Source organism: Physella acuta, unplaced genomic scaffold, assembly GCF_028476545.2.
Source record: "Physella acuta isolate Inbredline_101_S28 unplaced genomic scaffold, ASM2847654v3 ptg001316l, whole genome shotgun sequence".
NCBI lineage: Eukaryota > Metazoa > Mollusca > Gastropoda > Physidae > Physella > Physella acuta.
In genome coordinates, this window is record NW_026732831.1 from 91193 (window position 1) to 104099 (window position 12907).

A 12907-nucleotide genomic window follows, 5' to 3' on the forward strand; every position below is an offset into this window, starting at 1 on the left:
ACATGTAACCAGTAGTACCATTATGACTAGCTGTACTGCAACATGTAACCAGTAGTACCACTATGACTAGCTGTACTGCAACATGTAACCAGTAGTACCATTATGACTAGCTGTACTGCAACATGTAACCAGTAGTACCACTATGACTAGCTGTACTGAAACATGTAACCAGTAGTACCACTATGACTAGCTGTACTGAAACATGTAACCAGTAGTACCACTATGACTAGCTGTACTGAAACATGTAACCAGTAGTACCACTATGACTAGCTGTACTGAAACATGTAACCAGTAGTACCACCATGACTAGCTGTACTGAAACATGTAACCAGTAGTACCATTATGACTATCCGCACTGTGACACGACCTCACCCCCGGCACTTGTAACGTGCCAGCCTGTCTCCGCCAATTATTCGCATGGCCCCCAGCAATTATTACATTCCTTAGTGAGTCCATCTCACCTGACGCAGGGTTCCACCTGACCGGTTACCTAGGTGATTGGTACTCGACACTCGCCTACCTCCACGAGCTGAGGTTGGAGGTGTATCAGCTACGGCAAGGTGTGGGTTATCTCTAGGTTTCCCAAACAGACCCGGTGATTTTTCTTTCCTCGTCTAGATACCTAAAATCCTTTAATATCGATGGGGTTTTCACAAGGTGTGGCGGATAGGGCTAATAATCAGGTTATTGTATGAAAGAAGGGTTTCGTTCTTTTTAAAAGTTATTTTTATTTTTTAATCAGGAAGTTGATTGAAGGATACATTACCTTTTAGCTTCAAGTAAATGCACTTTTAGTTTTAAAAAAAGTCTTTCTCCAAAATTTTCTCACTTTGTATTTCTAAGTTGGTAAAATGTGAGAGATTAAAAAAAAAAAAAGTATATATATATATATATATATATATATATATATATATATATATATATATATATATATATATATATATATATATATATATATATATATATATATACATACACATACATTACCTCCCCCCAGATTTCTTTAATAACTGACGATAGATGTAGTATTCTTCTCTTAAGGGACTATGACAATAGATGTTGTATTCCTCTTTGATATGACTGAAATATATGTATTCCTCTCTGATGGGACTGTGACAATAAATGTTGTATTCCTCTCTGATGGGACTGTGACAATAGATGTTCTATTCCTCTCTGATGGGACTGTGACAGTATATGTTCTATCCCTCTCTGACGAAAACCATGCCTAGCTCTATAACCTGAGATGGCGGGGGTGTGCTTGCATTGTTGCAACATGTCCCCTTCAGCTGTATCTAAACCCAGTCTGTCTGTCAGCCTCCACCCACAACCGTATCACACAACCTGGTTGTACATCACACATTGCCCTTCATCTACCAGCCTATTTATAACCACCCCTCCTCCACCCTCTCAGTACCTCCACCTGAACGTGTATTGTGCACATTCAACGCCGATGTTTACTCGTCTACCTTGATACACCGCTGCTGAAAAATAAAAGAGCAGGTTGTCTTCCCCTTGAAACTTGGCCTCTCATCGTATTTGATTTTTATGGTCGTATTTTGGGCCGCGGTATCGCATGTGGGCTGGCCTGATACCGTCGCATACACAAGATTTACTCTACAGCCCATGACAGTGCTGGCGTTTAAGATAGCTTCTTGTCTGGGCGCCACGTCATCGCGCCTGTAAATATACCTTCTAGTGCTAGAGATGCATCCTGGTATCCAGTGTTACGTTAGTCAACACATTCTTTATCATCTTCATTTTCCAGCCGTTGCTATTAGTAGTCATAGAGCTGGTCCACGCTGAACAGCTTTGATAATGTACTTATCCATAGTGAATATATTGATCGATGGCTCCAAAAATTTACTGTTGGATAGCGGTGATCGCTGGGCAGAATTGGCGTCTGCTGTGGGGAGGGGGGGGGGGGGTCAGTTGTCTGGTTCTCGCGTGCCAGAATCCCACTGGTGTCTGGGTTATCCTGATATGCTTTTCACAGTTGCCGATAAATGTTGTCTGTCTGTACACTGCACTGTTAGCAGTTTATCTTTCATATTTATTAGACCTCGTTTGACGTTTTTGCCTTCTAATTCTTTCGGGTAAACCTAAGATCTCTTAAATCTCTGAAATCATATGCCAAGATAATACATTTTATTTATTAAAACTTTAACATTTTGGGTTATTTTTTTTGTTTTGCTTATAGTGAATATATATGAAAATATAAAATCTCATACCTTCCCACACTGTCATATAAAACTATTGTACAGATGTTTCCATTAGATGAGTACCAGCACTCACATGTGTACTCACCTGTGTGAGCAGCCACGAGCATGACCTCATTATTCAGGCCTTCATTGGAAACCACTCACCTTCGTGTCGCGCATTGCCAGACTTCTCTCAACACCACCTCACACACTCCTCATACACATCACTTCACAACATAAAATCACCTTATCCTTACCACCTCACACACTCCTCATACACTCACATTCATAACATCACATCACCTTATCCTTAACACCACGCCCTCCTCACATACACCACCTCACACACTCCTCATACACTCCACTTCACATTCACAACACCTTACCCTTAAAACCACAACACCCTCCTCACATACACCACCTCACACACTCCCCATACACACCACTTCACATTTACAACATCACATCACCTTGGACCTACCATCACACACACTACTCACACACTCCACCTCACACACTCCCCATACACTCCACTTCACATTCACAACATCACATCACCTTACCCTTAACACCACACACACAACTCACACACACCACCTCACGCACTCCCCATACACTCCACTTCACATTCATAACATCACATCACCTTACCCTTAACACCACACACACACTACTCACATACACCACCAATCAAGCTACTACATACCATAAACCACAGCATACCACCTCACATACACTACCTCGCATCCACCACCTCACATTACACCACCAATATTTTCCTTCCCAGCCTGGTTTCTCTATCACCACCTACTTCTATCTAGGACTCCATAAACCAGCCTAGTTAAAAAAAAACCTGATGCTCGGCGTAATGCCATCAATCAAAATTTGTACCAGTGAGTAGTCTGTACCATTGCCAAGTTTTTCTCCTCTAGTCATTCTGTCAGAATTCTCTCTGTTACTCCCCTAAGGATGCTGTCAAAACGTGTATCGCCGTCTCTCCTCTAGCCTTGTCAGAATGTGTACTGTTTCTTCTCCAACCATTAAAGATGATGTCGGTAGGTTACATGTAGAGCGACCCGCCCATAGATTCTCCGTATTTATTGCTAGGTTGTTCTGTTTGCTAACTGCTAACGCCTCCACTCAACGCCCCCCCCCCCCCCCCCCCCCCCGCCCCCACCAACTCCATACAACTTGATATCTTGATATCTTGATATCATAAGTAATTTAACTCTGATTAATCATTGTAATTCACACGATATCACGGGATATAGAACTGAAGAGAAGAAAATGTCCAAATACACATTGAAAATAATCTTGCTCTACAAGCAAACCTGTAAGAAAAATGCTTACATTTTGTGTTGACATCATCCCTATTTTTAGCCAGACACGAGCTAATCTATTCCGCCCTTGCTTCGATTGTTCTCCAATTTCAGCACAATCCTATCTCCATTTTTTTTTTTTTTTGGGGTTTTCTGAGGTCATCTAGCAAAATGTCCCCCTTGTCAGCATTAACAATATATTTTTACCACTAGATCAGTGGTTCAATACAAGGCCAAGACAGAAAATCCTGGTCGTAGTCTAATGGCCCACTATCTTATACACCTTTACATACATGTCTGATACACCTTTACATACATGTCGGTCTGTCTATCTATCTATCCGCCTGTGTCTGTCTATCCGCCTGTAAGTCTGTCTGTCTATATATATATATATATATATATATATATATATATATATATATATATATATATATATATACATACATGTTTTTTTTTTTATTCGACAAGACGACAACGATGTTACACACATAGATAGGTCTACGTACACACACATATTTTTATATCTGTTTCTCTGGAGCCGTCATTATCCGTCTTTTGTTTCGTATTTCTAATCCTATTAAAAGCCAGCAATGGGGGTTACTAGCGCCCGTAGGACAATCTCCCTCCGACATCAAAGTGCTCGTGCACGATGGCCGCTACAGCCGAGAGGATATTCCCTTCTGTACAACAATATTTATGCACGTGTTTTGGGAGAGGTGACGGGGGAGAGATAAAAGAGGATTTTGTTCGGCTAAGGAAAAATCTTGGGTGCTCAACTTTGTTATCCTAGAGCTTACGGCTCCGGGCTAGTTGCTGGCTGGATTGTTGTATTTTATGTATGCTGTGATGTTGTTGCATGTTATCCTAATTAACAAAAGAAAACTCAGCGATATGTATGTATGTGTATATATACATGTGTGTGTATGCACGTGCGAAAGGGTGCTCGTTTGTGTGTGAAATGTGACTAATACGTTACAAATCTTTAAAAATCTACTTGTAAAACAGTTATAAAAGAACACATTACTTGTGTTGCTATTGGCTTTAACTAACGTTACCATCTTCCCCCATAACTTGTACGCGTTTAATTTTATCACGAGGAAGAATTAATTATCAACCCTTCATTAATTTTTTAAAAAATTCCCAAACATCTTGTTAGATAAATGCTCAAAATCATATTCGTCGTATTTATTCATTTACTCTTTACAATTTCATTACAAGAGGAGCTAACCACTAACGTTACGTGATAAAACATATTTAACGGATTACCTCCCCCTGCGCTAAACCTGTATCGCGGTATGAACATTTTCTCATCTACAGCTTTACTCTTTTACCTTTAGTTTCTCACTCTTAACTTCCTGCTCACGGAAGTAAAAAAGAAAAGTATTTTTATTAGAGACCATCACGTGACCACGGTTCCCTTGTTCTGCTTGCAGCAAAATGTCAGACGACAACCAATGGTGGGAGCTGTACGACCCCAACACGACCCGCTTCTACTACTACAACGCTACCAGCCAGAAGACGGTCTGGCACAAACCACAGAACTGTGACATCATTCCATTGGCCAAACTGCAGGTAAATTAGCATCTTTCTTTTAAATAAGTTTTGATTATTTCTTGTTTTCTGCTTGCATTTCTTGTCCCTCTTTCTTTACAACAGGTGGGCTGTAGATGTTTTTTTCCTTTATGTATTTTTTTTTTGTACTAATACCGTGGGCAGGGCATTGCAACAGCGCTTCGAAGTTTTAGTATGTTTATATGTTGTGTTGAATGATGGTAAGGATTATGAATTTGTTATCAAAGGAAATATTTAATTGCCGTTCTTTAAAAGGACTTATATTTCCTAGCAGTTTAGAAGCGCAGACTGCTAGTGTTTTGTTACTAGATTTATTGAGGGGGGGGGGGGGGGCGGGTAAAGTTTGAAAATGTAATCCTGAGCAATAGGTAGGTATGAACCACAAGGTATGCCTATAAGGAGAATGTTCATATCTCTAATTGTCAGACCACGTTCAAATCTACTGGAAGCCCATGGGACAATGCCATGTTGATCTACAACAGGTAGATCGCTTACCATCACCAAACATGCGGATTTTTAGTTGTGTTTATTTAAAGCAAAAATCTAACCAAATGTTTATGCAGCTCATGTCAGGTTAGAATATTTGTATAACCAGTCAAAAAAGTATCCTGTTTAGTTTTGAAATGTTTTTCACTAGACCTTGAACAGTTTCACGGCAAATTATCTTAAGATCTGATGTATATCAGGGGAAGCGACTACTCTTAGATCTGTTGTATACCAGGGGAAGCGACTAGTAAGGTTGGAATAAGGGGAGTATACTTCAGTGACTTAAAGTAGACCTATGTTTTACAAAATATATTTTGTTCTAACACTGCATTGCAAAATAATTGACATAGGGTGGGCTATATTTTTTGGGGGGGGGGGGGGGGGGGGGGAGAGACTGTCAAGACAATTGGCAGAAGTAAAAAGAGCTTTCTGTGGCTGCTCTATGGGTCTTGGGCGCTAAGGGGAAAAGATGATGAGTGTATTACGTTGAACTATTTTAGTTTGTGAAGATAAATTATAGATAGCTGGTGTAGGAATCATCTGTTTATGAAATGTTTAGCGATGTTTAGTTATTATTCACTTTATTTAAAATTTAAAGATGGTGAATTAATTTTGGGACACATGTAGTATCTTTATCAAAAGAGTTTGCTATACACCTCTTTTTGTTCGACAATACCGCACTCTTTCATTTATGTATATAATTACTGTAACATTTCACATATACTGTGTGCCTTCTCACTGTTTACACCTTCCTACCTAACATAATCAGAACCCTTGCCAAAACAAATGTTTCGAACAGAAATATAATGTCATTTGATTTTGAAATGTGTTACATGCAAATACACGTAATTGTGAACAGAATATTGTGAGAGAAAACTTCGCTGTTAAGACCTTAAGAAAATAGATATCCAGTGAACTAGACTGCACCATTAAGACCTTAAGAAAATAGATACAATATTTTGAGAGAAACACTTCACAATAAAGTACTCAAGAAATTAGATAAAGAATACTTAGGGAAAAAATACTTGACAAGTTACCGAAATAGTTATTCGGGCTACAAATTTGTGATACGTGCCTTCAGCCGTTCCCATGTAAGTGGTTTCACACACGACATGGTTTGAAATAGTGTCCCAGTACAGCGGTGGTTTTCTAACTGCAGGTTGTCTCGATACAGTTTGTGTGTGAGAGTTGTGTCAGCTGGGTGTTCACCCTAGCCAAGGGTAGGGTGGGAAAAACATTGGAAGGTGTAGATGTTACACCATTAGGTGTGTGTGTGGATGTTGCACTATTGGGATGTGGGTGGATGTTACACCACTGGAGGATGTGGATGTTACACCATTGGAGTGGCGTGGATGTTGCACCATTGGGGTGGGGTTGGATGTTACAACATTGGAGGGGTGGATGTTACAACATTGGAGTAGTGGATGTTACACTATTCGGGTGGAGTGGATGTTACAACATTGGAGGGGTGGATATTGCACCATTGGGATGGGGGTGGATGTTACAACATTGGAGGGGTGGATATTGCACCATTGGGATGGGGGTGGATGTTGCACCATTAGAGGGGTGGATGTTACACCATTGGGGTGGGGTGGATGTCACGCGATTGGGGTGTGATGGGTGTTATACTATTGGGGTGGGTGTGGATGTTACACCATTGGGGTGGGTGTGGATGTAACACCATTGGGGTGGGTGTGGATGTTACACCATTGGAAGGTGCGGATGCTACACAGTTAGATTGTGTTTAAGTCGTACTTGTGCTCATCTTCTTCCTTTAGAGTGGACTAGTGTAGGTGTGAGAACGTACAGGATAGGTGTGAAGTAACAGACATGAAGGAGTGAAAGGGCTAACGTTATTAGCAGTAGTCCTGTCAATGTTTATGAAAACATGGGGAGTGGGGTAGCTTTACTGATAATGGATTTTTTTTTACAAAAAATATTTTGAGTATGTGTGTGTCGAAGGCGAAGGGGGGGGGGGGGGTGTTGACTGCAAGATAAGGTTTGTCATTGGATGGATCTGTGTCGGATTAGATCGATTGCGTAGCGTGAGAAACGTGAACTAATTTGGGCCAACCCGGGAATGTTACCTTAAGTTGGGGGTGGTGTGGGAGGGCGGTTTACGTTATGCCAAGTAACTATGAAAACACGTTATCTTTGGTACTTTTTGTAGCTGAATCATTGCTTTGTTCTATAGGAAGTAGTCTTGAACTCGATGTTTATTTCGTCCCTTATTCCTTCCTTAAAGCCTTTACTTATCCCGACCATCACAATTCATACCAACCTATATAACCCTTATTATTCTTACAGTTACTAAAATAAATTAAATTTAAACCCTGTTTACTTGTGAAGTATTCATTGACGTCGATATCATCTTACATTTGACGTCACAATTTAATATCAGCTGTAGTGCTCGCCTGACTGACAGAGTTTAATATTACCATTAGACCATCATTGAGCCTCTGGTAAATGACGTCTGTCCATTGATTGGACCATGGTCTCCGTCAAGTGGTTAAGCATTGACCGTCGCCAGGAATTCCTTCTCCCGCCCCCCTCCCTGCCCTCCCAACGTGTGCTTTCTTAGAGCTTCTGGTAGACCTGGCGCTGGTCTACGAGACATCCCATCACGTGCTCATCTCAAGTGGACACCCCCCCCCCCCCCTGCCCCATGCCAAGAGTTTACCAGAAGGGCGGTTAGGTTTACTGTAATTATGTTAAAATTACGTTCAGTTAGTTTGTTCATAAGGCAACGAACTTAATCCGTGTCTTGGTGGGACAAGTTAACCATGACTAGATCTAGATCTATATTTTAGAATTGGGTGGGGTTACTTTAATATCAGTGGCCTGGTTCTCCGTGTAATAGGTTTGAATGAGTTGTTGTTGGGCCAATAGACTGGCGGGTTAAGTAGTTGTGAGCAGGGAGACCACTAGGCTTTCAATAGTTTGAAGTAGTTCTCACGCCAATGAATGGGTCTTTATGCCTGACGTAGGCAGCTCGTACGGTGACCATAAAAACACGACCCGGCTGATTGCTGCCGCTGATTTAATTTTTTTCGCCAGTTCTGGTCATTTGCACAACTTTGATAAATATTGGTGTTGGGTGTTTTTTTCAAGGTCGGATTAGTTGACATCAGTTTGGGTTAGACTTGCAGAAATCTGTCGATAGGCTATCAAAGTTTCGTTAGTGCAAGTGTCAGTATGAAAACAGCGACAATTTAATTGCTTGTTATCTGTTGGCTGTGGACGCTGGTGTTTGTTGACCAACATGACCAAGTTATTTTTGTTGTTACCACACCAGCGGTGGTCGGTGGGTAATTTGGTCGTGTTCAATGGGAGATTGCGTCATAGCGTGGTAAGTTGCTCCTACACTTGTAGTCTTAAAAACGTTTTAATATTTTAAAAATAAATTAAAAAAAAACTTTTTTTATATTTTTTTTTTGTGTGTGGCTATATGGAAAACTCTCCGATAGCCATATTTGTATTTCAATTTTCGATTGATTAATTTATTTCTGTATCGGCGCAATTACGTCCAGATACATTTTCTCTTTATGATTCTTGATCCTAATCCAATGAAAATGGTTTTCTTGGCTTTTAAGCCTGTCTCTGTAACCTTTAAGGTTGTGTACTATTTTATTGAAAACCTTCATATGGCGCACACTGCTCTATTGCTGCCGTATGTGGCGGTAGTTGACAAGGAAATACACAACTTTACAAAGGTGCATTTAATAAACGTCAACTATTTATTTTTCTTTTCATAAAACCGTTGTGGGAACCAATTGTTGTTTATACCTAAAATGTCCAAATATTAATCATTTATCAACGCGATTAGATATTCGTTTTATGAATGGTAGTCGTAAAATGGTGTGTGGTTATCGTGATTAACATCGCAGACGTTCCATATTGAGCTGGCCACTTGTAAATAGATATGGTGGTGGCAGATTTTCTCAGCTGAAAAAAAAGTGAAGATGCAAATTACAAAAGTTATCTTGATAGAATTATCTTGACAGATAACTTCAAGGACAAGAGCAGACAATCGTGTGGGGTAGTCGAAGTGTTGACTGGGTCTGTCACTAACTGATACACAAATCATACACGTTATGACCTTTGTAGCTGATGCTTGTTCTATATGCGAATCAATTTGAGATTTCTTTACAACAGCCTAAAAACTTGAACTCATTATAATTCTATATAGTAATTTTTTTTTTACTAACACTCCTCCCCCAGTCGAATATACAGTGTAGACACAAAGCATCATTTTAATTGTTTCACTTACAGTAAATATACACACGCAGTCACATATATAGAATCTAGCTGCACGCCTTATATAACAGCAGACATGTACCTAGTTCAACATTTTTTGAAGGAAAAAAAGCATCGAATATCTGAAGTTACGGTACGTGCTCCAGATATTTAAAAAAAAAACTGAAATGGCCTAGTTTCGAATGTACTCACGCTGCCTATAAGTTATGGAACATTCGGTAGGTAGGAATTTCTACTTCCTGGGCACCTGTCGTTGTTTTAAACCACTCGCACACTCTGCCTTCAAGCTACTCATCAAAGGAGTCTCACCGAACCCCCTCCACCCCACCCCACTCTGTGAAAGATAAATGAACCCCCCCCCCCCCTCCCCTACCCCTTTTTATCACCGTCACCCTCAATGTGTTTTTCCTCCTTCCGCCAGACGTTGAAGCAGAACACGGAAGTGAAAGAAGGCGATGCAGAGAGCAGTAAGAAACGTGAGATGGGCACACAGACACCTTTAACCACGCCGGTGAGTAAAGGCTAGTTACATTAGATCTACGCGAGTCTAGCTGATACTGTACTCACACGTAGAATACATTAGGTCTATCCGAATATGTTACTGTACTCATACGTAAGATACATTAGATCTATGCGAGTCTAGCTGATACTCTACTCACACGTAGAATACATTAGGTCTATCCGAATATGTTACTGTACTCATACGTAGGATACATTAGATCTATGCGAGTCTAGCTGATACTGTACTCAAACGAATACATTAGTACTATCCGAATATGTTACTGTACTCATACGTAGGATACATTAGATCTATGCGAGTCTAGCTGATACTATACTCACACGTGGATTACATTAGATCTATCCAAATATGTTACTGTACTCACACGTAGATTACATCTATCCAAATCTAGCTGATACTGTACTCACACGTAGAATACATTACATCTATCAAAATCTAGCTGACACTGTACACACATCAGAAGAATGCATTAAAATTTAACTGATACTGTACTCACACGTAGAATACATTAGATCTATCCGAATCTGATACTGTACTCACGTAAAATGAATTTTAATTTTACTTTCCGTCTACATCCCCTCCCTCCCCACCCCCCATCCCGATATATGCTAACATGCCATTTTGAACGTAAAATTTTAAAGCTAGAACTGGTACACGTCAGTTTGAATGCAAATAGCTGATGAACTAGTTCTAAGGCAAGGCATATGGTTATAGACGGAATGATTCTTTTGCTCATAACCATTGCCCGTGTAAACAGGTGAACTCTACTACCTCTGCCCCACTTACACTCAAGTTTGTGTGTGTGTTGATGGAGAAGTTAATTTTTTAAGTTTAGTGGCTTGTATGATAACATGTTAACATTTTATCCTCATTTTTATCATGCCATTTATTGTAAATTGTTTGAATAGCCATGGTGTACTTGATTAGATCAGTAATGGACTGTTGACTGGTTAGACGACTTTGTTGTAATAAACTTGGTGTACTTGATTAGATCAGTAATGAACTGTTGACTGGTTAGACGACTTTGTTGTAATAAACTTGGTGTACTTGATTAGATCAGTAATGAACTGTTGACTGGTTAGACGACTTTGTTGTAATAAACTTAGTGTACTTGATTAGATCAGTAATGAACTGTTGACTGGTTAGACGACTTTGTTGTAATAAACTTGGTTTTGTTATATCGGAGAGTTTCACAACACATGTACTTTAACATACTCCTTACTTTACAATATGCGGCCCGTTAAAATGGTAGTGTTGCAATCAATGTTTAGCATTTCCCCTTCCTTGATTTGGTCTCTTGTTAGCGTAACTCATGGTGGTCCAATATACTCCTTACTTTACCATATGTAGTCCGTTAAAAATGGTAGTGTTGCAATCAATGTTTAGCATTTCCCCTTCCTTGATTTGGTCTCTTGTTAGCGTAACTCATGGTGGTCCAATATACTCCTTACTTTACAATGAGTAGTCCGTTGAAAATGGCAGTGTTACAATCAATGTTTAGCATTTCCCCTTCCTTGATTTGGTCTCTTGTTAGCGTAACTCATGGTGGTCCAATATACTCCTTACTTTACAATGAGTAGTCCGTTGAAAATGGCAGTGTTACAATCAATGTTTAGCATTTCCCCTTCCTTGATTTGGTCTCTTGTTAACGTAACTCATGGTGGTCCAACCAGGATCTTGATCTACTGACTGACACCGCCTCCTCAGACAAACATCGAGTTCACAATAAAAACAGACGTGGGGCCATCTCTGCGTCTACCGCGTATTGCTCTGAGCATTCCATTATTTGTTTTCGTCGCGTTGGTTGGGTTTTTTTTTTTTCGGTTGACGAACAATGAGCCGTTATCTGCGCTATGCTCCTTCCTTGCATTACGACACAGGTATTTCGTCCAGGACCAATCATTGTATTCACTTTTCTCTCCCCCCCCCTCTCTATTTTACATCAGCCTATTGTTAAAATATCCCATTGGGGGAAGCCTAATGGGCAAGACGTGACAATGGGGCTTTTAAAGGAAGGGGGGGGGGGGGGTCTAACCACGTGGTCCTGTTTGTGGCTCGGGGCATATCAAGGCTGGATGTGGCGCTTCACTGGTTTGACATACCACACAGACATGCACTCTAGAAGTTTTGGATATGCTTCTCTGCATGTTGGATTCACAGTTCTAGAGGATATTCGTTCTTCGTTGTGATTATTTAACACTTATTGGAATATGTTAAGTCGTGTAGTGTTTAATGTGCGAGCTAGGAATATAGTACACTATCGTTCTGTGTTATATTATGTCTCTCTGTTTACAAAAATTATGCATATCAAGCTGTTTTTTTTTTAATGTACACATCTATTTGTTACTCGTCTTTTTTAATGTGCGTATCTAGATTTGTGTAGTTCGTCTGATGTATGATTTCATACTAAATAACTTGCTCATTTGAAGCTGTGGTTTGTTTGATGTACATATCTATCTGTTTCTAGTTCGTCTGATGTACACATCTAGCTGATAGTTTGATGTACACGTTTAGCCCGATTCCATTGCCCATTTGATGCCGTGGTTTATTTGATG

The 12907-nt window shown here is 40.1% G+C and overlaps 1 protein-coding gene across 5 annotated transcripts in view; it reads left to right on the plus strand.

The window, feature by feature from the left end:
* The window catches only part of LOC131958313 (uncharacterized), a 109742-nt gene that overhangs the window by 72389 nt on the left and 24446 nt on the right, over nt 1-12907 (plus strand). For all 5 annotated transcript variants that reach the window (XM_059323277.1, XM_059323278.1, XM_059323274.1 and 2 more), the window contains 2 exons: nt 4951-5089; nt 10254-10343. In XM_059323277.1, the coding sequence (XP_059179260.1) occupies nt 4951-5089; nt 10254-10343 (229 nt within the window). The remainder of the gene's footprint in view (nt 1-4950; nt 5090-10253; nt 10344-12907) is intronic.